The following is a 25,068-nucleotide window of genomic DNA, read 5'->3' on the forward strand; positions in this document are numbered from 1 at the left end:
ATTGAACTCTTCACTACAAAATTCCAGTTCATTATCAGTTCTTAGGTATTTAATTTCTTTAGAAGTTTGTTTCTCTATCATGAGTTTCCATTCTTTAAACCTATTAAACACTTGATCTTTAGTTTTAAGGAAGTAGACCCAACTTTTCCTAGAGAAATCATCAATAAAAGAAAGTAAATACTTTGAGCCACTTAGGCTAGGTGTAGGAGCTGGATCCCATAAGTCAGAGTGTATGTAGTCTAGGATAGCTTTTGTGGTATGTTGTGCTGTAGTGAAACTTTGCCTTGTGGCTTTCCCTAAGACACAGTGTTCACAAAAGGTTAGATCTTTTGAGAGACTTTTAGGGAGAATTCCTTGATTAGATAGGACTTCTAGGCATTTAGTACTTATGTGAGATAACCTTTTATGTCATATATCAACCTCTGTGATCTCATTTGTGGTAGCTATATAAGCTCTTGTCATCATCTCAACTTCTTTGACCACAAATAAGTCAGTTATCTTTTCCTCAACTAATATTACTTTAGAGTCCTTTAGCACCTCAAGAGTTCCTCCTTTACCCCTATATTCACACCCTATTGCATCTAACATACCTAAGGAGATTAGATTTCTCTTAAGTAGTGGAACATATCTCACATTCCTAAGAAGTTTGATGGTTCCATCCTCAAGTTTCATAGAAACAGAGCCAATGCCTTCAATTTTACAGGCTTGGTTGTTTCCCATATAAACCATTTCTCCTTTTATTTCTTTAAAGGTGTTAAACCAAGGTTTCATTGAGGTCATATGGTAGGTGCATCCGGAGTCTAAAACCCAATCATGTTTTCCTAGAGGGTTTACATGATTAGATTTGTCTAAAGTTGAGGCTAAGGCATCTGAGTAGATGAATGAACCCTCTACAACAGATGCCTCGGGTTGTTTGCCTTTTGAATCCTTCTCTTTCTCTTGGTTCTTTCTCTTTAAAATAAAACAGTCTTTTATTAGATGTCCTTTCTTCTTACAGTACTTACATTTTATTTTCTGTTTTGATTTATTTTCTTCTGGGTTATGAGGTTTTCTGTCTTTAGAGTGGTTTTGTTTGAAGTTTCTTTTTACAAACAGACCTTCACCACTAGGTTTATCCTTTTTATCAACCTGTAGCTCAAGCTCTCTAGTTCTTAGTGCTGAGATTATGGTGTCTGTGTTTATACTATCCCTTCCATACTTTAGAGCATTCTTAATTTTTTTATACGGTTCAGGCAAAGAGTTTAGAAGAACATAGGCCTCGTTTTCATCATCAAGTTTTTCTCCTAGAGTTTTAAATTCAATAACTATCTTCTTGAACTCATCTAAGTTGTCAATTAGTGTTTTAGACGAATCCATTTTAAATGTGAAGAACTTCTCCCTAAGATACATTTTGCTAGGAAGGTCTTTAGTACAACTCTTCTAGCTTAGTCCATATTTTATATGCAGTTTCTTGATCTAAAACTTGTCTAAGAATACTGTCACTTAGATTAAGAACTAACGTACTGTAGGCTGCCAGCTCTCAATCCTCTTTTTCTTGGGCTATCACTGTGGCAGGGAGTGTTGATGGATCAAGGAGGGCTCTGCTGGCCGAGTATCGCCTTGATCTTGGCCTTCCACAGTCCGAAGTCTCCTTTGCCATTGAATTTCTCCACCTCGAACTTTGTTACTGACATTTTGGATGAAAACGTGTATCTTGATTCTCCAAGAATTGAGATTTTGAATGTCTATTGCTCTTATACCACTTTGTTGGGCCTGCTCCTGCAAAAAAGAAATAATAAGCCCAAATGATGAAAATAAGGTGAGACCCTTTTCTACTGATCCAAACCGAGAGCCCTATTCTTTGCCCCAAGTATTTTGGTTGGTAGAGAACTTGGTTGATAAGAACCCACGATTTTCCAGCTGATGCCTTACACGTGGTCGATCCCACTGCTCTTTGTCTGATGGAAAAATGAAAAAGACTTCTTTTTTCTGATGGGTGATTAATGCAAATCAAATTTTTCTTTCTCTCTCTAGCTTTTTTATTCTCTCGTTCTCCGCCTTCTGTGTTCTTTTACTTTCTTCTAACCCTAATGTTTTCTTGTTTGATCTGTGCGATTGCTTTGAGTATACGATGGAGGAGACTTGCAATCGGGTAGAGATGGCAGAAGGAAAAGGTAAACGATCATGCAATCGTGTAGACGATTACTGAAAGAAAAGGTAGATGATCGGTTGATCTTCTAGATAATATGAAGAAAAATGGTAAACGATCGAGCTATCTTGAGTTATCTTGTAGATGATGAGAAGAGAAGAAGAAAAATGCTCAGCGATGTACGTGGTTCGGCTATTAAAGCCTACATCCACTGGAAGGATAGAGTTTTATTTAGAAGCTAAGTCAGAGACTCTTTTTCTTTACAGATCTTTCAAGTTTTCTTGAAGCTATATAATTGTTGTATCTAAAAATTTATAAATGATGAGTATTTATATTATTTTCTGATACAAATAGTTACAATAACTAATGGTAAAGATTAAAGAAATGTGAAATAACTTCTTGAATGTTGATGTATGAGCTTATATTCTTCAACTTCCTGAATTTAATGGCTCTCACCCATTACTTTCGTCTTCCTCAGATTTTTGTTGTCGTTGTATGTGGTTTTAAAGTATTTCCTTTCTTTGGATAGATTAGAAGCCTTTTGGGTGAGGTCGTGTGTGATGGTTGTACTATATGGGGCTCTTCACCTTTTTTTTTTTTCGAAAAAAATAATTTGTCTTACGTGGAATTGTAAGCATAGAATATTGGAACCCATCAAAATTTCCATTTATGGAGTAAAGGTTAAGAAAATTCGAAAGCTCTATATACTTAAACTAGGAAAAGATAAAGAAAACCTTGGAATATGGTCTTCCTAACTTGAGGTTCTATTTCCATTTGAGAGGCTATGCTTTTTGTTGGGTTATCTATATAGAACAATTCTATTAGACTTTTAATTTTAGCATGTGGATAGTTGAACAATAGGTGTGCTAAGTTAGATGTATAGAGTCTCTATCAATTGCTTGTGATTTTTATCATTGTGTTTGGTGTTTCTACGAAGAATGAAAGTTGGTCTAGGAGAGATGCAGGGTTTTGGTGGAAGGGGCAGCTCTATTTGGTTTCTTTGTATATTTTTGGGTAAGAAATAAAAGATGTAAGAGGGAGTGACACTGCCAATTTTTCCTTTCTTTTTTGAATAGGAGTCTATAGGATCACATTAATAAAAATGAGTTCACTTCTCAACAGGTCAGAAATGGAATTGTGGAATATTGAATTACATCGCTCGGAGAGAAGTGTAGGACCATCATGAATAGGTCTGATGGTTATTGGGGGTGTGAAAAAAGAAAAAGAAAGAAAAATTAAAGACCTTAATGAATTTGAACTAGTTAGCTATTCAAGTATATTATTAAAATAAAATAAAATTACAATCCACTTCTCATGTTTATTTGGTGGTGGACTTAATGTTTGGATAGTTGTAGTAATCTTAGTTCCTCACTAGTTGATTGACTAAAAAATAGGTCATTCATGAAAACAAGCTAATATGAAATTGTTTCAAGTTGATGACTTCCTTGTGTTCTTGTCTAGTTGCCTTCCCCTGAAGGGGTAGAATTGCTCACAATGCTCCATCGTAATTGATGGTGAATGCTTATCGATCTTGATGATGGTAAGTACAAAGGAAGTCGTGCTAGTTTACAACAACAACAAAAAAAAAAAAAAACAAACAAACAAACAAACAAACTTCTATCTCTGTAAAGTTGGATCTTTCTTGATTGACTTGTGAACTTTAGTGTTATAATGTTTGTTAGACTTTCTTCACACATTCGAACTTTTTAAGGAACATAGAGGTCTACATATTATCTGAAATAAAATTTTCAAACGAAGGAGGTTTTGTTGTGGAGATAAGAAAGTTTTGGTGATAGAAAAATAAAACTCATTGCCCCTTCTGGAGATGGCAAGACGAGTGAGGCGAAATTAGCTAGTGAAAAGGTAATGGTTGGTATGTAAACTGTTGATTTTTAGGGCTTTGTTGAGGTGGTTTTTAGTGTACAAGTATTAGAAATGAATTGGTTAAATGATATTTTCGATTCTTCATTCATTGTTATGTTGCATGCATGGTGTATGTTTCTATTTTCACTATGGTTAGAATTACTTTGTTTTAAGTGATCAATACACATATATGTAAATAACAATAGAAAATATGCATTGTGGAATAGAAAATTAAAAAAAAAAAAAAAAAAAAAAAGGATGTTNAAATACGTAATGTGGAACAAGATTGTTCATGATGGATTGTTTGAGATTGTGTCAATCTTAGGACTTTTAGTTTAAACCTCCAATTAAAATTTGATTTTTTTTTTTTTTTTTTTTAATGATAGTGGATGTTTACATGAATGAGTAATGTTTTTTTTCCTATTTATAATTCATGTTTATTTAGGCGATTTCTACATGAGTGTAAACTTGATTTTCATTTTGCACAGGAAATTTGGGCAATATTTTACTTATAATTCCAGCAATTCGTAAAGAAAAGGAAAGTCATGTTGGTTTCTTATTAGTTGATTTATTGAAAATGATAAAGACTTATAATTCTAGCATTTCATTTTCATATTGCCTATATTATCCATGTTGGTTTCTTATTGGTTGATTTATTGAAATTGATAAAGGCTTAGTGGACTTGGTACCCATTAGAAGACTATTTTTCTTATATCTTAATTAGATATCTTTTTGTTCTTTTTTTCTTTTTTTTATATAGGACTTGAAAAACTTCACGATATGTTCATATGTACCTTATTTACCATATTTATATATTTCTTTTTATATTTATGTACAGTGTCCTAAACAACTAGGAGTGATAGAATGCGGTTATTATGTCATGTGGTTTACACATGACATAATATTGTCCAAGAGCACGTCGATTCTAGACATAGTATGTATAAAGCTTCAAATAATTTCATGTAATTTATTTATAGTTTCATATGTTAAGATCGATTTTCTCGTCTATAGATAAAAGGCTCATCTCATATTTACACACAAGACAATATTGACTATGTGCGATCTGAGTGGGTTGAATTTGTAGGTTCACACGTATATTTTGCTTAATATCAGATACTTTATTGTTTTTGTTGCTTTTGGTATGTATTTTGATGTAGAATATTTTTTTGGAGAAGAATTTACATATCAATTCACATGGTTGGGGGCAGTAAGAACAACATAGGGGTGAATTATTAACTATTGTATGACATTTGAATTTTACTCTTAAATTGCTATATTGTATATTTTCTCCTAGGAAGACGTAATGTGATCAATGTTTAAAGATAAGTACAGGTTGAAGGAATATTTTTTGTGAGCCAAGTAACTTAGTAACTTGTTTAAGGATACTATTTATTGTTTAATATTATGTGTTTACTATCGTGTTTTGGGGAAGCTTGTTAGCATTGTCGTGTTTCTTTACCTTTGGAGTATATTATGATTTGAAATGTTTTTTTGGTATGTTTTGGGTTGTGTACACAAACTTTCATGAAATTAATAATCTTATGATCATTGACATGGATGTATTGTGGATATAGGTTATTACATTAATGTTATGTAAGTAAAATATTTACCCAATTTCATAATGTAGTGTCATACTTGTGGATGTAGGTTACGACATCAATATTTTGGACAATATCAATAAGTTGGATAAATTATTGACATTAGAAAGGTAAACCCTTCTTTTATTATTATCATTATCAATATTGATGTATAGAGTTGAACTCTACATCAATTCTTATTTTCTTAATAGGTTTTGTAAAAATCCATTGGAGCAGTGAATATATGTTCATAAGATTTTTTGTAGGGTTAATTGCAAAATTGTGGTTGCAATGTACTTATTGTGCTTACCTAGCTATAGATACCCTTTACCAATTGTTATTAGTCAATCTTTTTGTAAAAATATTATCAACTTTATGATACTTTTATATATATATATATATATATATCAAAGTATTTTATGTTTGTGTTCAATTACGTTTATTTGATTATGAAAATTATATGTGTAATGATAGGACTAGAAAGAAATAACAAAAAAAAATGTATTTTATCGACAATACAAAAATATTGTAATATGAAATTGTATGACAAAAAAATAATATCATGATAGAATATTTGATGATATAAAACATTTGTCATGGTTCAGATATTCTTGATAAGAGAAAAATGACACTATATACTAATTCTTGACATTTTATAATTGTCGTCAATAACCATAACACTACGAAAAATACCTAATTTTGATTCAATTGGTGACAATAATAATATGTAATAATATAGTTGACAATGACAATTTAAAACTGTCAGTAATTATTTGTTATTGACAATTATTTATTATCATGAGAAGACCAATTATGACATTTTTTTAAAAACTGTGATTGAAAAATATACCTTTACAGGCGATACAACAATTGAAAATAACTATTACGAATTTCAAATCTGACAATTTTTAAATGTCATGAAATCTCAATTTTTTTGTAGTATCATAAACGAAATTATATATGAATAAACACTGGTAGTTGAGAAAGAGAGACCACATTATTACAAGTTGCACATAAGAAAAGAAGCTTCAACAAGAATATAAATGTGATGCAACAAAGTTTAATGACCTGAGAAAAAGAGCTATGGAAATTGAAATGAATGGTACTCTTAAAAAAGACCTTCAAGTTATGATAGAACTAAAGCATTAAAAAAGAAAAAGGGGAAAGAAAAGGGAACTTCTTTCTTTCTGTTTCATTGATTTCCTTTAGTTATTATTATTTATGAAAAAAAGCCATTTTCTTTTCCATTGTTTATATGTAAAGGCAATATATTGCATGCCAATTTCAAGCATTATTGACCTTTTTTTTTCTTCTTAATTATCTTTCACCTCTTTTGACAACAAGAACAACTATTGCCCTTTTTCAATCTTACTATTATTACATTGAAATGTTATTATTGTGTTTCAATTTTAATATATATATGCATCAAACTTAGCTTTGAGGTCAAACATTCATCTACTATACCTTTGCTTGTCAAGGTAAACTAGGGTTTGAGTCTCATGTTTCTATCCTTATTAAATAATTTCACCTATCATTCAAAATAATTTTAATATTTAATTTGAACAAGGGTCAATTTTGATGGTGAACAAGTAAGAATTTGTAAGAGGGATGGATTTACACCAGAAACCATTATTCTCAAATTAGCTATCATTGAGAAAAAAAATTAAAAGATTGTGGGTTGAGTTAATTTAGGACATGTATATCACAAAATTTGTTCATTGTCAACTTTTCAAAGTAAATTATCTTAAGAGTCAATATTTTTTATTTTCAATTTTATTCTTATTAAGATTGATATGGTATTTTTCTCACACAACAAAATCTTATCTCCTTAATTTTCAAATTAGGTGGTCACCGCTATTTTTATAGAAAACAAAACCAAGGTATTATTTTATAGTTATAGTTGTTTTTTTTTAAGCAAAAGAACAAATACATTAAGTAGGAATAGCACCATAGGGTTACAAACTAACTCATTAAAACCCAAAACGGACCTCGAGCAAAGACCGGCCTCGACATATTAGATATAGCCCAACTCGTTAATTTATGAGCAACATCGTTACCATTTCGAGTAATATAATTAAACTCACATATATAGGTTTTGATCATCCCATCATCTTACACTTCCTCCAAAATAACATCTAGAGAAGATTCAATTAACTTGTTGGTGTGAATTGCAGTAACTAAAGCTTGAAAATCATATTCAATCCAAAAATTAGAGAGCCCCAAACTCATCTACCATCTGGAGCCCATTACGCAAAGCAATTGCCTCGGCAGGTAACATCTCAGCCCAGAACCACAACAAACACATTGATGAGAGATTGAGATTTTTCTCCTATTTAAATTGTGATTAGAAGGAAAAAATATTGTGATGCATTTTTCACATCATAATCTGTATTTTATTTGAGACTTTTAAGGACGACCAAAGGGCCTTCCACCATCTATCCACACTGATGTAGAAGAAGTAGTGGTGTAAGAGGCTCAGTAATGAAACCGAGCTGACCGAAATATTTGACTCACTAGTTTGGTCGACTCAAAATCGGTTCGCCGAATAGATAAGATAGTGTATCATCATCAAGTATATCAACAATATATTCTTCGAGTATTTTATCAATATAAACAAGTGCATTATCAAGTTTATTAATAGTATATTAGTCAAGTGTACTAGCAATATAAAAACAATTACATCATTATCAAGTATATAAATATATATCAGTCACGTGTTTTAGTAATATAAACGAGTGCATCATTATCTAGGTTAATCAATAGTATATCAGTCAAGTGTATCAAGTTTGTCAACATTATAAATGAGTAAATGATTAACAAATTTATCAACAGTTCGTTAATTAAGTACATCATTAACAAATATATCAGTCAAGTGTATCAGTTTATCAACAATATAAACGAGTGCATGATTGACAAGTATATCAAATATATCTGCATCATTATCGAGTATATCAAGTATATTAATAAAGGGTATTTGCAATATTTTACATATTTTATATATGTAAGTTGGATTTTGTTTTTGCCATTTTTACAAACAAAAAATAAGTGGACTATTGACCTAATTAATGTAATTTGTTTTGTCTTTTTTGCAAATATCTCTTTAAAGTTATCTTCATTATTATTTTAAATTAATGACTTAAGAGCGGATATTAAGTGAAAAATCAAAATTATAAATCTTGAAACCGAGAGCCTAAATTAAACAAAACTCAAATCTTAATTAATGATGTAATATTTTTAAATATAAGGATTAAATTAGAACCAATCTCAAGACTCTAATAATTATATAACATTTTGAAATTTAAACAACAAATGAAAATCAGACGTAAGAATAAAAAATTTTTTTTTAATATATATATATATATGTGTGTGTGAGGGAAATCAGGATTCATTTAGCACTGTAACATGCCTTTTTTCAGTTTAAAGCTGAAATTTACTTCATAAGTTGGACGTCACGAGGAGAAAGATAGTTGAAACGAAAACAAGAAGCTTACGGCGGGAAAAAGAAACAGAGCACACAACCGCAAAGCAAACCTTCCTAAAAGCATCTCTCTCTCTCTTTCATTTTATATAATTCAACTCTCAAAATTCTTAAACAAATTCCAGATTCTCTCTCTGCTTCCTTTCTTCGCTCCGGAGAGATTTTCTGCAGAATTTTTCCGGAGGAAGGACGCCGAGCATTCGCCTTCTGCACTAACATTTTCAATCTCTTCAATCTTCTCTTCTCGAGTTCTGTAACTGGATCCGTTGCAGGTACGTCTCTTCTTCTTCTTCTTCTTCTTCTTCATCGGATTGTCAGTTTAACTGTTTGATCTTTGCTTTCTGCTGAGGTACGCCTGCTGATTGTTATATGATTTTTAACTCTTCGCTCCGAAAATCTGTATTAGGATTGAGTGCGAATGTGTTGTGGTAATGGATCGGTCTAGTATTTCCGATCGAAATTTTGATTTCTGAATCTAATCGGAAACTAATGTGTACCAATACTGCATTTCTTCATCGAGTCGGTTTCCTCTGTGAGAAATTTAGTTATTCTTGCTTTTCTTTCTTCTCTTTTCGTTGCCGTCCAATGAATAGGTTCTTCGGTAGATATTTCTTCGTGTTCAATCTGAAGGAGGAAAAGGTTTTACAGCGATTGGATCTATGTTTATCACAATCAGATTACGGTATATTGTCACAGTTTGTCAGAAATTCTTGTCCTGAAAAATGTTAAAATTGCATTTCTGGAGGCTAATTCGATCGAGGTAAATATTTTAATTAAAGCAATGGCATCCGCATCCGCAGGGAAACTGATGAACGAAGAATCATTTTGCTTCAAATTTGGTCTTCGGTAGTTCCTGCTTTTTCCATGCCTGTACAGTACTGCTTAGCGAAACTTGGTCTAGAGTCGAGCCCACACAGATGCAATTACCAAGCTGACAGTTAAAGTATCAATGGTTATTTTATTGTAGTCCTAATTTAAATTCAATTCGGGGTATAATCGTCATAGAAGGAGTTTGGTAGAAGTTATTCCCCTGCAGCGGACTTACATTTCAAGAAATAGTCTCTTTTGTGCCCATTGCCCAAACTTGATGATGATTGATGCTCGCACGTATCCCGACGAACCAGCTTTTCTGGAATTATAGTGTTGAAATTTTGGATTGTTGGCTGATCGCCGAAAGGCGCATGAGATGCCGTGCCGGGCGGAAGGGGTCCTGATTTTTATTTCTTTATTCATTTCTTTTTAGAGGGGTGTGGCAGCGGCACAGGATCTCTGTTGAAACTTGAAATTAACTCAAGCCGTCTAACGTGCTTTTGATGGCGTTGATTTGATCCATCATAAACTGCTACATAGATTTAACATGACAGATCTCGAGAACGAAAGGAAAAGATATATCGCAGTAATAAGTTAATTCCATAACTTCTTATTTCAGATCTCAAAACTGTAATTTTCAGTTTTTAACCCACTGTTCACACACCTAATTTTGGACTCTTGTTTCTACGCTTAGTCATTGAGATTTCTTACCGCACCGCCTCCAATACTTTTGTAATTGCTTCAGGGAAGAGAAGCAAGCAGTGGTGAAAACCCAATTTGATTCTATACTATACAACGAGTAATGGATGAAATGTAGCCTGCCTTAAGTAGACATGGAGACTAGCGGCGGAGGAAGCGCCGATGAGGGTCGCCGCATATTCAAGGCTGATACATGGTGTAGCCAATTTCGCAATGGGTCCAATCCTTGGATGGCAAGATATATCTATGCTTTAATGTTTCTAATTGCTAATTTGTTGGCATGGGCTGTCCGGGATTATGGCCGTGGCGCATTGACGGAGATGGAAAGTAAGACTCCTTTCTTCCTAACTATTTTTTTACTATAGAATTCTGATACATGTTCAGGCTGTTACTACAATTTCCCTTGTTTTCTTTTCAGCCATCTCCTTTATATTGTTGAAGTGTAGTTGGCACATATTTTCTTCAGTTATCATTTAATGCCATTTTCATCTATGAACGTGTTTAAAAGTAACCAGGGAGCGAAATGATCATTTGTTTGATTGCCATCCGAAGTAGTACTGATTTTACTTAAACTTAGCGTGTGGATTAGAGTGGGCAATGCATTGCATTTCAACATTTTATACATGGCATTATTTCAACAATTTTGTCAACTATTTTCTACAACTAATTGTTGGAATCTAACATGTTTTGAGAATGGGCCTAGGATTAAAAGGATGTCACGGGGCGCGTGATTGCCTAGGTGCTGAAGGAGTTCTTCGTGTAAGCTTGGGCTGCTTTGTATCCTTCAGATGATTGAAGTCGCTACAGAAGAGTCGGCTCTGTCTTTGAGTTATAGTTTAATTTCAATTTAAGGTCAATATCTAGTCCTTAACGTTTACTTTAGATATTTTATTTCACCATGTTTCTTTCTACAACTGGCACTTCAAAGATGCGAGGACGCAGAAGTACTTGGCATTCTGGATGGTGGTCTGCGAAGATTATCTTATGGATTGCGTTCATAATCATCCCCTTTGTGCTTCCTGCCACCGTTATTCGGTTATATGGTTAGTCCCTCCTCACCCATTCCCCCCAAAAAGGAGTTTAAATTAACTAAAAAGAAACTTCTGATGCATATTTTTGCAGGGGACGTTGCACATTTTGGTGCCGGGTACTTCCTTTTTCGCCGATGTACATTACTTCAAATTTTGTTTCAGAAGCTGGTGGAATATATTTTGAATTTAACAAGAATATTTCGATTGCTGGAACATGACGTTTAAAGGATTTTACCATTTTCAGGGTCTTTCTCCTGATTCAGCTTGTAAGCGTGATAAGCTTTATAACATGGTTGAATGATTGTTGTCAATCCGACAAGCCTGCAGACAGATGGTAAGCTACGTTACCTCATTCATTGTATACCAAATCTGTTCTCTCTGAAAAAGAATTATTCACAGATTTGACTTAGCTTTGAAATACTTTACAATTTGCAGAACTTTTGCAGGTGTGAATGGTTTACTTAACGAAAAAAGTGAATACATCTATAAAAATATTAAAAGAAAAGAAGGAAAAAAAAAAGGATCTTGAAGATTTAATTGAAGAAACGTTCTGACAGTTAAATTTAAATCTTGACATTTTGACAAACGTTTGGGGTGATAATTTCGTTTTTCTGCCCCTTTCATTTGGCAAGCACAGCAATATCAGATTCATTTCTTATAAGCCTGAACTTTGTGTTTGTATGACCGAGACTGGTCTATTGAAGATTCAATGTATATGAGAAATGATAAAGATGGCATTACATATGAGAAAGCAATAGGCTATGGTCTTGAACTTGTAGTTTTCTAAATGTAAGCTACTTTTCTTGCAGTCAAATACACATCATGTTACTTGCAACAATGGCATATGTCATCTGTTTAGTGGGAATCATTTCGATGTACATATGGTATGTGCCACAGCCGACTTGTCTTCTCAACATTTTTTTCATTACGTGGACACTGGTACTACTCCAACTCATGACCAGCGTTTCTCTCCATCCTAAAGTAAGTTCCAACACAATTTACATATTCATTCTTAGACTTCTCTATCACTGAATGATTTGGTGTATGGCTGCTGTGCTAACTAAGACCACAACAGGTGAATGCTGGAATCTTGACTCCGGGTCTGATGGGGCTTTACATAGTTTTTATCTGCTGGTGTGCCATTAGGAGGTATGGCGATCTTCTTTCATCCCCATCTCTCATAGCCATCATAACTGTCAGTTTAGTACTTTTGTCTAGTTGATTATATATATTCCACGATGTGACCTTTAGGATAAATGTTTATAACCTAAACTGGAACTCATTGAGTTTGAGTTTTAAGTAACTTTTGAATGTTGTGTTTTTAAGTTAACAGTTTTTCTGTAAGTATTATTTTTTCTAAAAACTAGTTAAGTGCTTCTTTGGAACTCAAAAGTCATAGATGTTTCTATTACTACAAAAGTTCTATCAATTCATAATTTAATCTGCTCAGGTTGGTGGTGAGGAGCCTATTTTTCTTAAGTAAAAGGGCACTCACAACAATTCTTTTATATTCTAAGAAACCTAAGTGCAAGGCGACATCATGCCTTCATCATCATTAAACGAAGGCCAACTTTGGATTTCATTTTACTAGAGAGATTGGCATTCTTCTTAACAACGATTCCTGTAGTTGATATGTTACGAGATATATTCTTCTAGCCACACCTTCAAAGTTCAAACACATTAGAAATAAACATCCTCTGCAATAATCTGCATTACATTTTACAACAAAATACTCTCATGTATCGATATATGGTTACTAATCTGTTATGGTTTTAGGAATTTTGGAAATGCTGCTAATTTGGATAATTTCCTTGTAGTGAACCAGGAGGAGGAAAGTGTGTTAGAAATGCAGAGACTTCAACCAAAACCGACTGGCTTACCATTATAGTAAGTTTTTTTCTTAATTTTCCTTCCATCCATTTCTATATCTTTTTACTTTTGAAATACATTCTATATAAACCTTATTTGATAACCATTTTGTTTTCAATTTTTTTTATTTTTAATAGTTAAGTTTATAATACTAATGAGTTTCTTTGTTTTGTTTACTACTTATTGCAAATATTTTCAATATTCAAACCAAAATTTGAAAACTAACCAAATAAATAAGTTTAAAGTAACGAAATAAATAGGTTTAAACAATTTAGTTTTGTTTTTGAAATTTAACTCAGAATTATAATCGATGTTTTTAATAACAATTTTGTTTTTTATTTTCTATTTTGAAATTTATATTTGTTTCCTCACCATTTTTCAATTATGGTTTTCACATTTGTTCAAGAAATATCTGAAATCCTAATCAAATTCTAAACAAAAATTATGTTTTAAAAATTAATTAGTTGTCAAACGAGATTTAAAATCCAAAACCCTTGTAATGGGGTTTTGTTTTCCAAAGTAAAGCTCTATTCTTGATTTGGTATAGAAGTTTTTATATGGCACACTAATGCTTATCATCAATTTAGTGCGATATATCTTTTCTTTATTTACTAATGATTTCACAAGTTCGTTAGTAAAAATTATTACAAGTGGTCCGAGTACTAATTTTAAAATTAAAAGTCAGTCGACAGAAAATTATTTTGGATGTAGTTTCCCATTTCTCTCCTTAAAAGTCCAAATGACATAAATATTATATTTTTTTCTATTGTTATGATATGATTCTATTTTTCCTCCACCTCTTTCTTACACAAGTTACAACAATCATAACGCGTGTGACAGAGCTTTATCGTTGCTGTACTCGCAATGGTTATAGCAACATTCTCCACCGGAATAGACTCCAAGTGCTTCCAGGTGCGTTCTTCTGCACTCTCACAAAGCTTATTTTCATCATTATTATTCCCAAGAAAAAAAAGGGGGAAAAAGTTAATTGATAAAAGCTGCAGTTCAGGAAGGATGACAAACAGGACGAAGAAGATGATGTCCCATATGGCTATGGTTTTTTTCACTTGGTTTTCGCCACCGGAGCAATGTACTTTGCAATGCTTTTGATTGGTTGGAATACAAATCATCCCATTCGAAAGTACGTTTCCCCCACTCCCAACTTTTTTTTGTCCATTAATTCAGCGTTCTTTACAAAAAAAAGAATTATATAACACATATTTTAAGCTAAATTAGAAGGAAAAAAAAGGAAAAAGTACCAATCAACTTTGTCATTTGTTTAAGAAAATACTCATATTTTAAAATTTTGCAATAACATTTGTTATCTTCCATGAATGTTTGAAAACTATTTTTGTAGTAGAAATTATGTTAATGAAAATTGGGAATCAATCACTCTCCATCCACATCATTTCAAATCACCAACATATCTATTTCAAGTTCTAATTTTCATACTAAATTTCAACGGGTTTCTACTTTAGTGGTAGTTTTTAAACATTTATGTATGGTGAAGGATAATTTACAACTTTTGAAAGAATGGGAATGTTTTTTTAAAAAAAAAATAAATTATAAAATTTAATATTTTTTTTTCCTTTTTGGATAACATAGGGAATAAAGTTCTTGATTCTTAAAATCAAAACAAATGATTTTATGAAAGACAAACACATCTAAATTAACCATATAAACTGACGCAAAATCCACTGGCAAAAGTCACATCTGCATCTTTTAATGCTTTTTTTTTTTCATGACCAATGTCGACACTAAAACGCCAACCAAATCTGGCTGCTTTCATTTCTGGAATCCGACTTTTAGGTTCCTTCTCTTTATCTTTGTTTCCGTTATTAAAAACCAAGCTTTAGTTGCCACTAAGTGTTGCCTCTTTGACTCCTCGTGACTTTTGAATCCACTTAACATTTTTTTTAAATAGGCAATAAACTCCAACTCAAAGATTCCTATGGACCCTTTTATGGGCGACTCGACATCGACTAGATTCCAACTAACCCTTAATTAATGTGACAATTCTATTTCTAAATTTTTTTTTATGAAAAATAATTCGTATGTCTTGGACATCACATATTTTTATGCATTTTACCAAATCGTTCCATCATAATTTGTTATGTGTCAAATTTTGTCTTTTTTTCTTTTTAAAAATATTTTAATATTTTTTTTTTATGTGAGTGGTGAGAATGGATGCACAACGATAGGTGATGCTCGAAATGCATTCAAGTTTTTTTTTCTTTTTTATTACGGTTTATGTGGAGGAAAAGAGATCAGAACTTGGGTTTGATTTGGTTTGATGGTTAATTTAAAACTGTGCAGGTGGACAATTGACGTCGGATGGACAAGCACTTGGGTTCGGATTGTCAATGAATGGCTCGCTGTCTGTGTTTACTGTAAGTTTCTTTTGAGGTTTGCTTCTCATTTTTGAAATTATCTTTGCAGATTCTTTTGTGAAAACATTTTGGTGTCATTTGATATGCATACTGTTTTTTAATTTTGGAAAACGTGGTTGTTTGATTCTTTTATTTTGAAAATTTTCTATTTCTCAAAAAAAAAAAAAAAAAACTTTCTTTTTCTCTCAGACAATTGAAAGTTACTCTTAATACATGTTTGAGCGGTGATTTTAAAAATTGCTAAAAAATTTGATGCATTCAGTTAAGTAAAAACACTTTCAGAATGATTTTAAAATTGACAAAAGTAATTTTAATTATTTCAAAATCACTCTCATTATTCTACTTTGGAAAAGATGTTTCATGATTGATAACCTACCTGTCTTTTGTTTTCATAATTTAAAATTTGGAAGTAGTTTTTTCTTATAATAATAATAATAATACTTCATTTTTCAACATGAATATGTGTGCCTATTCTTTAATATATATGTGTGTGATGACCTGCTATTTTCAACAGTAACTTAGATCTCTATATTTAAAAAAACAATTTAAGGTCCATTTTTCATATTTGTACAACTCAAATAACTCTTTTAATTCTCATTTTATGAAATTAAAAAAACCATATTCTATTTTTATAATTAAACTATCTTTCCATGTTTGCTTTTAAAATTAATGATAATAATTTTTATAAAAAAAACAAATTATTACATAACATAACATACTTAATTTTATATTTTTCAAAAATTGAACTTAAAAAGTAGTTGATTGCATACGTTTCGTCTTACAAAAATAGAAAACCAGAAAAAAAAATACATAATTCATACCTAATAAAACATTCGGGAAAAAGAAAAGAAAGACCCTTCAGTTGCCTATTGGGTTTTGGAATCTATATTTTTAAAAAATTAATCTACAAACAAATATTCTATATTAAAAAACTTATCTCCCTTTACTTGAGCAAGACCCATACTTTCTCCATTTAAAACTCAAAACCATTTTCGAATCTATATTTTGAAGCACCCTCAAGAAGTAATGAATAAATTCTAATTCTCTCTCTCTTTTGTTGTAGTGTGGATGCTGGTGGCTCCAGTGATATGGAGGAACAGGCAAATGGTAGTAGGAGCTGTATGAGAGAAACCGACCCCTCGTTCATTCATTGCGTCGCTCCAAAATTCCTTACTGATTGAATTGGATTGCAAAGTTCTAAACATGTAATTTCCAAAAGCCTATTTTTATTTTATTTTTGATGATTTGATTTGTTCAACAATTAGGAAAAGATAAAAAGTGTAGTCCTCTAAAACATTGCCTCATTTGTAAATATATAGTAGCTTATTAAGCTTATTTACTAACAGGCCCAACTTACTATAAAATCACAATATTAAGAAAATATATAAATAAATAAATAAATGGGGACTTGTTTGACTGATTGACTAAATAACTAGCCAGTAAATTAATCTGGTCTCCATGGTTCGAAGGACGTTGAATTTATTGCCTATAATATTAAAAGGTTAGAATTTAGTCCTTCAGTCCCTAACATACTAATTATTTGCAACTTAACCCAACATCAAGGATTGGTCTAAAAAATCAATTTGCTCGGATAAATACAGACAAGAATTATGCAAAATGCCAATAAAATTAAACGAAAAACATCTTTGACAGAATTATAAATTTGATCTCCGTGGTTTTAAGAGTACAAATTTAGTCCCTAAAGTTTGATAAAAAAAAAAAAAAAAAAAAAAAAAAGTCTTTATCATAGGAACTAAATTCTAGTTTTCTCCAAATTTAGGGACTAAATTTGTAATTTAACCAAAAATTTTGCTAATAGTTTTTAAAATAGTTAAAGGTAAAGCGAAAGATCATACATGACTTTTCAACATCTTTAGTGTATACAAATAGAGTTCACTGAACCGTCGCTGCAAAGCCTGCAATTTGAATTGTTTTGCTACAACTTTCTCCAAACAATATATCATAACTCACAATAATGAACAAATTATGTAATTAACACAAAGGGAAAAAAAAAGAGTGAAAAAATAAAATACAAACAAACAAAAAGAAAAATTATACAACTTGAGGAAAAGAAAGGTAAAAATAAACGCACAAATAACCCGTTGGAAACTCTTACTAACACCTAAAATCACCAACCATAGCCTAGAGAAATAATATACGCCTCCATTTGAAACCTATATTTTTTTTTTTACTCCTCTCTCTCTCTCTTAAGATTTTTCCCCCTCGGACATCAAACAAAATGTACAGTGCCAACAGGATAATTTTGACTCGTTTTATCTCACTGATAAACATAATATAATAAGAGACTTGCAATGGATACCAAAACTTTTTCACCGAGGGACTTGATGGTGAGCAATAAGACAAGACAATAATGCCAGGGCAGGCTATTCCATTTTCTCACTAGCCAAATGGGTTACCTCCGGTGGATGAGAAAGGGTTCGGATCAGCGGGTGCCGAGAATCTACCACCTGTCTGCTGGCTCATGTCTGTGTACGCATTAGCGGCTCCCTCGTTACCGTAGTTGCTAAGTCCAGGATGCCTGAAATGAATTTCAATGTCGCATAGAGTGAAAATCCATAGTACACGTCGAAACTGTTCGGACTCCATGTGATAATATAGGTTCCGGTTAATAACTATTTTATTTTTTAAAATTATACTTGTTTCCAGGAGTTTATCAGCTTCGAAAACACACTCTGAATTTCTAAACTTGAAGAACAAAATCATGTTTTTTTAAAAAAACTACTAATTTGGCTTTTGTAAAATAATTTTTAAAAAGTAGATAATAAAGCAAGAAAATTTTAAGTACTAATATTGTTTATACGTCTTAATTTTAAAAAACAAAATGGTTGTCAAATGAAACCTTCTCTGTTACCACCAATTAACCACCTATTCTGATACTATCTTAAATCATCAATTAACCTAAAAGCTTAAGCTAATGAGTGAAAAGGTAAATTTAATATTATTTCATCTAACAAGTCTTTGAATGATTTTTTTTTTCACATGAATGCATAAATTATAGAGAAAAACATACACACACTAATTACCTGTAAGGTTGTACGTTGCTGGCTACATGCTGTCCCATGTAAGGTGGCCCTGAGATATCATAGCAGAATTGTATATATGTTAAATGCGTGCCAAATAGTGAGATCTTTTGTATATGTTAAAAGGATGAGATCATTTTACTTGAAGGCATTGTAGATGGATACGGCCCTTGGGGAGGCAACTGCAATAAGTTAGATGGTGGCTGATGTGGCATCCATGTCGATGTGGGATTACCGTAGCCGGGATTGTGTATTAAATTTGATGTAGGTTGCCCACTTGGCAAAGCATTTTGCAATGATGCCATGGAAGGAAACTGCATAAAAATTTCGTGAAAATATGAATAGAAAGTAGATAACAAAACATAGATAGCGTTTATTTCTTTATAAGAAAAGACATAGATAGTGTTTATAAGCTTAATCTTCAGAAAAATAAAAAATCAAGTTTATAAAACAGTAGGCACGAATTTAAAGTACAAGAATTTAATATTGTGAATTCATGCACAAGGAGCAGATCGATAGTCTAAACCAGTTGGGGCAAGATTACACAACCAACTTTTTATATTACAAAAGGTCAAATGTAAAAGTTAACATCAACATACCTGTGGTTGTTCACTGCTGAGATCGAACGGATTTGTAGATGTAGAAGATTGTGGAAAACTTGGTACGGGCTGTAAAAGTAAATGAAAGTTCAGAGACATTAAATTGTCCATGGAAATCTTTGTGAAAATATCGAAAAACCGAACTTAGAGAAAATACCATTGCTGAATTATATGGCATTGCATAAACCATGGGGCGTGGCGGAACAGTATGCCACCCAGGAACTGGTGCAGGGTACGATGAGTAATTAAGAGTAAAAAGATCCTGCAGATGATTGAAAATTGTCAATTGTAATAATGTAGGGAGATCGACACAAGCCAGAGATAATTACTTAATGGGACACCAAGGAGAATGGGGAAAAAGTAATTACGGCTGGCAATTCTTTTCTCCCGCTTGGCTTTACTTCAGGTGCAGAAGTTTGTGGTACACCAGAAGTTATTGCCTGCGAAGGAGTTGAAAAATCTTGAGGTGCATGTGCTGCTGGATTACTTAGAGGTCCTTGGGAGTTTTGTGAAGCATTCCATGGCTACCAGAAATCACCAGGAAAAATAAGATGAACAAAGTTAGTTTTAATTTTTAAACAATATACCATCGAAAATAGAAAGGCAAACAAGTCTATAACAATCAAACCGCATGATTGATGGATCTGTCAATTGACGGTGGAAATTGTTGACCCACAGGCTGAGAATTACCACCAGGAAATAAAGAATGTGTCTGCGACTGCATGTTAGACCATTGCCCTGAACCATGACATGACAAGCATTTTTAGCAATATGGACTAATTACATTAGTATAAATCAAGAGCCAGATGCTGAAGCACCTGATGGAGGAAATGTTGACAAGCCAGCCCCTGGTGCAGCTGAAGGTGCCCCGCCAGAAAAGGGAGGAGGCATATGGGTGTTCCCTCCTGATCCAAAAGAAGGATCAAAACCAGTTGGTAATATTGTCATGTTGCCTACCGGTGCATTAGGTATTGCACCAGCAGCAGCATGTAATCCTGAAACACCAGGAACAGAACCTGAAACTGACAATTGGGAAAGTACAGACTCTAATGTGCCAACATTAGCAGGAGCAGGAGGTGCCTGAGGGGCAACATCAAACGAGGCCCAATTGTTGTCGCTTGTAGAGTTCACGGTGTGTGTTATAGGTTGTGGAGCAGAACTTTGTGGTGGCTGTGGAACTGCAGAAGTAATAGGTTCAGGTTCTGCATCAAAATCAATTAAACTTCCAGAAGGCTCCAATTTAGTTTCCACAACATTCTCACTGATGGACCCTAAGCTACTGGAAGAAGCAGTTCTCTGAAATTTAATAATACATGGTATCAGTTCAAATACGATATATTGCCGAAACAATGGAAAAAGGCAACAGTAATCTCAATGGAAAAAGTAATAATTAATAACAGTCACACAAAGATGGAATGACAGTTGATGAGTTAACACCAACAGATTCGCAAGTAGCAAGTTACAAAAGCTCGCAACAAATAGCTCCATTATGAGAGGTTAGCAGATAAGATAGAGTGTTTCAAGACTGAGCTAATGATAAGTAACGAAGCCGGTCGGTTAACAACAGAGAGGTACAGAACAAGGCACAGATCAAAATGCTGCTGTTGATAATGAGGATCAATAGTTGCTACATGTGGAGGTTTCTCTCATGAAAACCTTACTACGTGAAGATATATACAAACTATTTCGCAAGAGGAGCTAACTAAAACTATTTCCATGGAAATTGAATACTAAGCACAATTCTCTAAATCATTCCAACTACTCTTGTAATATATGCTACAACCATGTCCAATATGTTTAATTAGATCAATTTTAAACGAAAGAGCTCAAACAAATGGACAGATACCAGTCCTCAGAAGGATGAAAGGTTATTGACACGGGAATTATTGATGGAAAATATTATGCAGATAAAAGCATAGGAAAAGGGGAACAGGTAATTGAATAAGGATATCAATGCGAAACATATATGTAATATAATTGCAATAAATATAAGAGAAAGAAAATCTCACCTGTTTATGCACGGAGCTATCAGGAACCTTGCTAGTACCACTACTTTTTGGTGGTTCAATTACACGAAGTGGAGATACGTTCTCTCCCAAAATATCCCTAACAGGCCGTACTGTGGGGGGACTGGAAGCATCCAGGTCATTTGGTCGCTCAGGTGACCTGCCTCCAATTTTTGAATCTCCATCGGATAATCTTCCATCTTCTACTCTTTTTCCATTTTCAAATCTATCTTCTCGACGCCAATCATTCACAACTTCAGAACGAGCAGGACTCTTCCTAAAATCACCAAACTGCCGATTTTCGTGATCAGATCCTGGACTTCTTCTCTCATCAAAGTTTCTTCCCCCAGGACTAGACCTTTCGTTGTAGCGGCGGTCTTCATATGGTGGGCTTCTAGAACCTCCTGCATATGTATCTGTTCTCCTGGTTTCATAAAAGTCCTCTTTTTCACCCTGTATAGGATCACAGAAGAGTTCAATCAAGATTGGGTTGTGTAGAATCATAATAAACTAACATAACACAACTTAAAAATTTAATCATATGATAAAAGTTACTGACTTCAACTTCAGATACGTATAAGCAAGATTAGCAAAGAAGGATTTGGGGCATCTCACCGATTTTACCCTAGGCGGCTTGTCAAAATTTTTATCACCACTATATCTTCTATCCACATAAACATGCTTGATAAAGTCTCTGAGTCTCACAACGTTACTGTACAGAAAACTTTGTCTCAGAACAACCTCCATTTGGACTACATAACAGCATACATTAACAATAGAAAAGTAAAATAAAACGACCTGCTGTCAGGAAAAGAATGACGCTGTGGATCCAACTCTTTAAAGTAAATTTCCTTTGCACGCTTTGAACATGAAAAGAGATGAAAGAAAAGGAAAATATAAGAAAATCATGATTCTTTACAGTGTAATGGTGTGTCTCTGAGAAACAAAAGTAAACATCTATATGCAGCATATACCTGATTTCCTCCTTCTTGAAGGGCGCTGACTTCTTGAGAAGTAAATTTGGCCATTGATATTGACTTTACCCGGTGTGTGAACTCACGGCTATTTGATTAGTAAAATAAAATAAGTTTTTATCAATTAAATGAACAAGATACACAAAAGCATTACTCCATAAGACTAATGCAACTATATCACCATTGATTTGTGTGTCTTTGGAGAAATCGGAAATACAAGAACCAAACACAAGAACGATGCACACTTACTGTATTCCACTACAGGTTGTGCAAACAAACGTCCAGAAATTTGTGCAGACGTACTGTGGTCCCTGCATGTGTTTCAATAAAATTGATTGAATCTAACGTGAAAACTATAACCAAAGGTCTCGTAGTGATCATTCTAACTTCTTTTCATGGAACTACGATTTGAAGAAGCCAAATCAAGAACGGGTCAGAAGGAACGACTGGAATTTCTTGATAGCAAAACGAACATTTATATTCATTTAGTACCGCTTTATGATATCTGAATCGAGCAAATACAATGAAACGAGACATGACAGTGAGAAAGGTAATAATAGTGTACCAGGCTGTTGCAGTTGATGCACCGGCGATTCTCCTGCAACTTCAGAAGACCGCGTATAATCCGTTCGTTCTTCTCATCCTCCTTCACTCGATTCGCCATATATCCCAACCTACTTCAATTAAGATCAACGTTATGCAAAACAAACAGCAATAAACACCAAATAGACAAACTCAAATGGAATTTCCCCGCCAAAATCAGTATCAATCCTATAAGTTTCATGAAACTCAAACAAGTAAATAAAACGTTTTATCCGGTGTTCATTTCAAGAGATTAACCACTTGCAACAAGAATACGTTGAAAAATAAACTTACGAAAATTCAAATACACAATTGGAGAAGTCAACAATCAACGATTTCAATTACACATTTCTTTTCCAGCAATCAAACAAAACGTGAAATTAACTACCAAAAGTCCAAGAATCCAAACTGCGGATCTGAAAAAGTAAAACCTCACCTAAGTTGAACAACTGGAGTAGAATCAAAAAGAATAACGCCCGTAGAACCCTAGACAAGCAGAAGATTGAAATGAAAACCGAAACGGACAAAAATCAGCATACAGACACGATTACTTCTTCTAGTTCAGCAGCCTTTCAAGTTGACAATAAAGCTCAATCGATCCACCAGCATCTGAGAAACAAAGAAAAAAAACGAACGCGAAGAGAGAGAGAGAACTGCAGATCCTTTTTCTTCAGTATCGGTAACTACGGGCTTCTTCGTATTGTACAGCTAAGAGCTTCCAAAACTCCTTTCTGCTTTTGCCTAAAGATTTTAAGAGAGAGAGAGGGATGGAAGAAGAAATGGAAGAGAGAGAAAGGGGATGGATCTGGGATATTATACGGTGTTCTCGGGTGTAGAGTAATTATCTTGTTCCAACATTTGTCGCATCGCACGCCCGAGTTCGATGGCGTTGGACTGTTAAGTCTTTATTTTTTGTCGAAATTGCTGTGACAGTCAAATCGAATTGCCAACTGTCGTCTAACTATTTGCCCCTTCTTTTCTCCTATAATTACGATTTTGGCCATTATTACTGCGCCGTTTTTGCCTCTCTATGATTCTCAAATTAAACAACGTAACAAACGGAAACGACATGTCGGAAATGGAATCATGCCGACGAATATAGCATTAAGACGACAAGTCGGTAGTTGGTCTGGTAAAGTGGTAACTGAAGCCCAGTGAGAAACTTTCGGGCCCAAAATTTTGATACTTTAAGCCCAATAATTGTGGGCTCGGGTTGGTCTATCCGTGTGTGTTGGAAGTGGAATGATGCTATAAAAATTAAAAGGAGAAACTTCATTTGTCAATCTTTTTTTAGTTTGACAATTGCGATGGTGAAAGATCGAACTTCCAATAACCATAATCGATATCTTTATCATTGAGTTCTTCTCAAGTTGCTTTCCTTGTAAGCTTATTTGAAAGTCATTTATATAATAATGTATCTTTTTAGAATACTACAATTAAGAAAAGTATAATAATCTTGATTGTTCAAATATGTACATTCTTTAAGAGTTTGGTTGTGTATGATTCTTCTATGGTTGATAATGCATGGGATGATTTTTTCTTATGTTTACTTTTCCTAGCAATGTTCTTAAGTGAATTAAATTTTGAAAGTTCGTACTTCTTAACTTTCTTTTTCCTGTTTTGGGCAATTCATATATCTTAATTTATCATTTGATCTACTCAATTTTTTACCAAAATAGATTAGGTGATGCAATAAAATCATTATAAATTAAATGAAGAGCTTCAATCAATTGCAAATCATCCTACGTTAGTCCAAAAAGTACTAGAAACACACTCTATGGTCGATAAGTATTTTTTTCCCCTTACTTCCTTTTTTTTCCAAAAAAGATGTTTTTTTTTTCTTTTTCTTTTCTTTTTTTTTTGGCAAAATAATGCATCAAAGTAGTATCCTATCGCTCATGACTAAGGAAATGGCATTTGTGCAAATATCCACAAAAGGAGGGAGCCTATGTACATTTTTCTTAAAGAGATTTGACCCTTTCCACATTCTTCATAAATGCTCCTAAAAAACAATCAATTTT

At 33.2% G+C, this 25,068-nt stretch overlaps 2 protein-coding genes across 7 annotated transcripts; one reads left to right on the top strand and one right to left on the bottom strand.

Annotated features, from left to right (window-relative positions):
* The first annotated feature begins 8,986 nt into the window (after positions 1–8,986).
* On the top strand, positions 8,987–17,180 carry LOC120079738 (probable serine incorporator). Of its 4 annotated transcripts, none has more exons than XM_039034093.1 (14): positions 8,988–9,318; positions 9,847–10,449; positions 10,602–10,882; positions 11,259–11,332; positions 11,439–11,598; positions 11,678–11,702; positions 11,831–11,920; positions 12,396–12,567; positions 12,662–12,735; positions 13,404–13,473; positions 14,296–14,367; positions 14,460–14,596; positions 15,772–15,845; positions 16,909–17,180. In XM_039034093.1, the coding sequence occupies exons 3-14, from the start codon at positions 10,690–10,692 to the stop codon at positions 16,968–16,970; spliced, it is 1,203 nt and encodes a 400-aa protein (XP_038890021.1). In that variant the 5' UTR covers positions 8,988–9,318; positions 9,847–10,449; positions 10,602–10,689; the 3' UTR covers positions 16,971–17,180. The 4 variants fall into 4 exon arrangements, 3 of the variants coding, with proteins under 3 accessions (XP_038890021.1, XP_038890022.1, XP_038890020.1); XM_039034094.1 differs by having other exon boundaries at positions 9,847–10,442; XM_039034092.1 differs by lacking the exon at positions 9,847–10,449.
* Positions 17,181–17,737: 557 nt separating this feature from the next.
* Positions 17,738–23,830, bottom strand: LOC120079737 (probable ADP-ribosylation factor GTPase-activating protein AGD14). 3 transcript variants are annotated; one of them, XM_039034091.1, is made up of 16 exons: positions 23,484–23,830; positions 23,031–23,139; positions 22,715–22,776; positions 22,466–22,553; positions 22,287–22,351; positions 22,107–22,203; positions 21,495–21,944; positions 20,502–20,781; positions 20,304–20,390; positions 20,114–20,223; positions 19,854–20,009; positions 19,643–19,747; positions 19,486–19,554; positions 19,029–19,200; positions 18,890–18,938; positions 18,246–18,384 (listed from the first exon to the last, which is right to left on the bottom strand). In XM_039034091.1, the coding sequence occupies exons 2-16, from the start codon at positions 23,127–23,129 to the stop codon at positions 18,246–18,248; spliced, it is 2,028 nt and encodes a 675-aa protein (XP_038890019.1). In that variant the 5' UTR covers positions 23,130–23,139; positions 23,484–23,830. The 3 variants fall into 3 exon arrangements, with proteins under 3 accessions (XP_038890016.1, XP_038890019.1, XP_038890018.1); XM_039034088.1 differs by having other exon boundaries at positions 17,738–18,384; positions 20,304–20,781; positions 23,484–23,829; XM_039034090.1 differs by having other exon boundaries at positions 20,304–20,781; positions 22,290–22,351; positions 23,484–23,828.
* Between the last annotated feature and the right edge of the window lie 1,238 nt (positions 23,831–25,068).

Source organism: Benincasa hispida, chromosome 6, assembly GCF_009727055.1.
Source record: "Benincasa hispida cultivar B227 chromosome 6, ASM972705v1, whole genome shotgun sequence".
Taxonomy (NCBI): Eukaryota; Viridiplantae; Streptophyta; class Magnoliopsida; order Cucurbitales; family Cucurbitaceae; genus Benincasa; species Benincasa hispida.

Bases quoted from the DNA above. Each gene is read 5' to 3' on its own strand.
- LOC120079737 (XM_039034088.1), bottom strand. From the start codon at position 23,129: ATGGCGAATCGAGTGAAGGAGGATGAGAAGAACGAACGGATTATACGC. The intron at 20,010-20,113 runs GTTTGATTGTTA...GATTTCTGGTAG, and splicing joins ACAGATCCATCAATCATGCG to CCATGGAATGCTTCACAAAA. The intron at 18,385-18,889 runs GTAATTAGTGTG...AATTCATTTCAG, and splicing joins AGCAACGTACAACCTTACAG to GCATCCTGGACTTAGCAACT.
- LOC120079738 (XM_039034093.1), top strand. From the start codon at position 10,690: ATGGAGACTAGCGGCGGAGGAAGCGCCGATGAGGGTCGCCGCATATTC. The intron at 11,333-11,438 runs GTATCCTTCAGA...CGTTTACTTTAG, and splicing joins GTGTAAGCTTGGGCTGCTTT to ATATTTTATTTCACCATGTT. The intron at 12,568-12,661 runs GTAAGTTCCAAC...AGACCACAACAG, and splicing joins GCGTTTCTCTCCATCCTAAA to GTGAATGCTGGAATCTTGAC.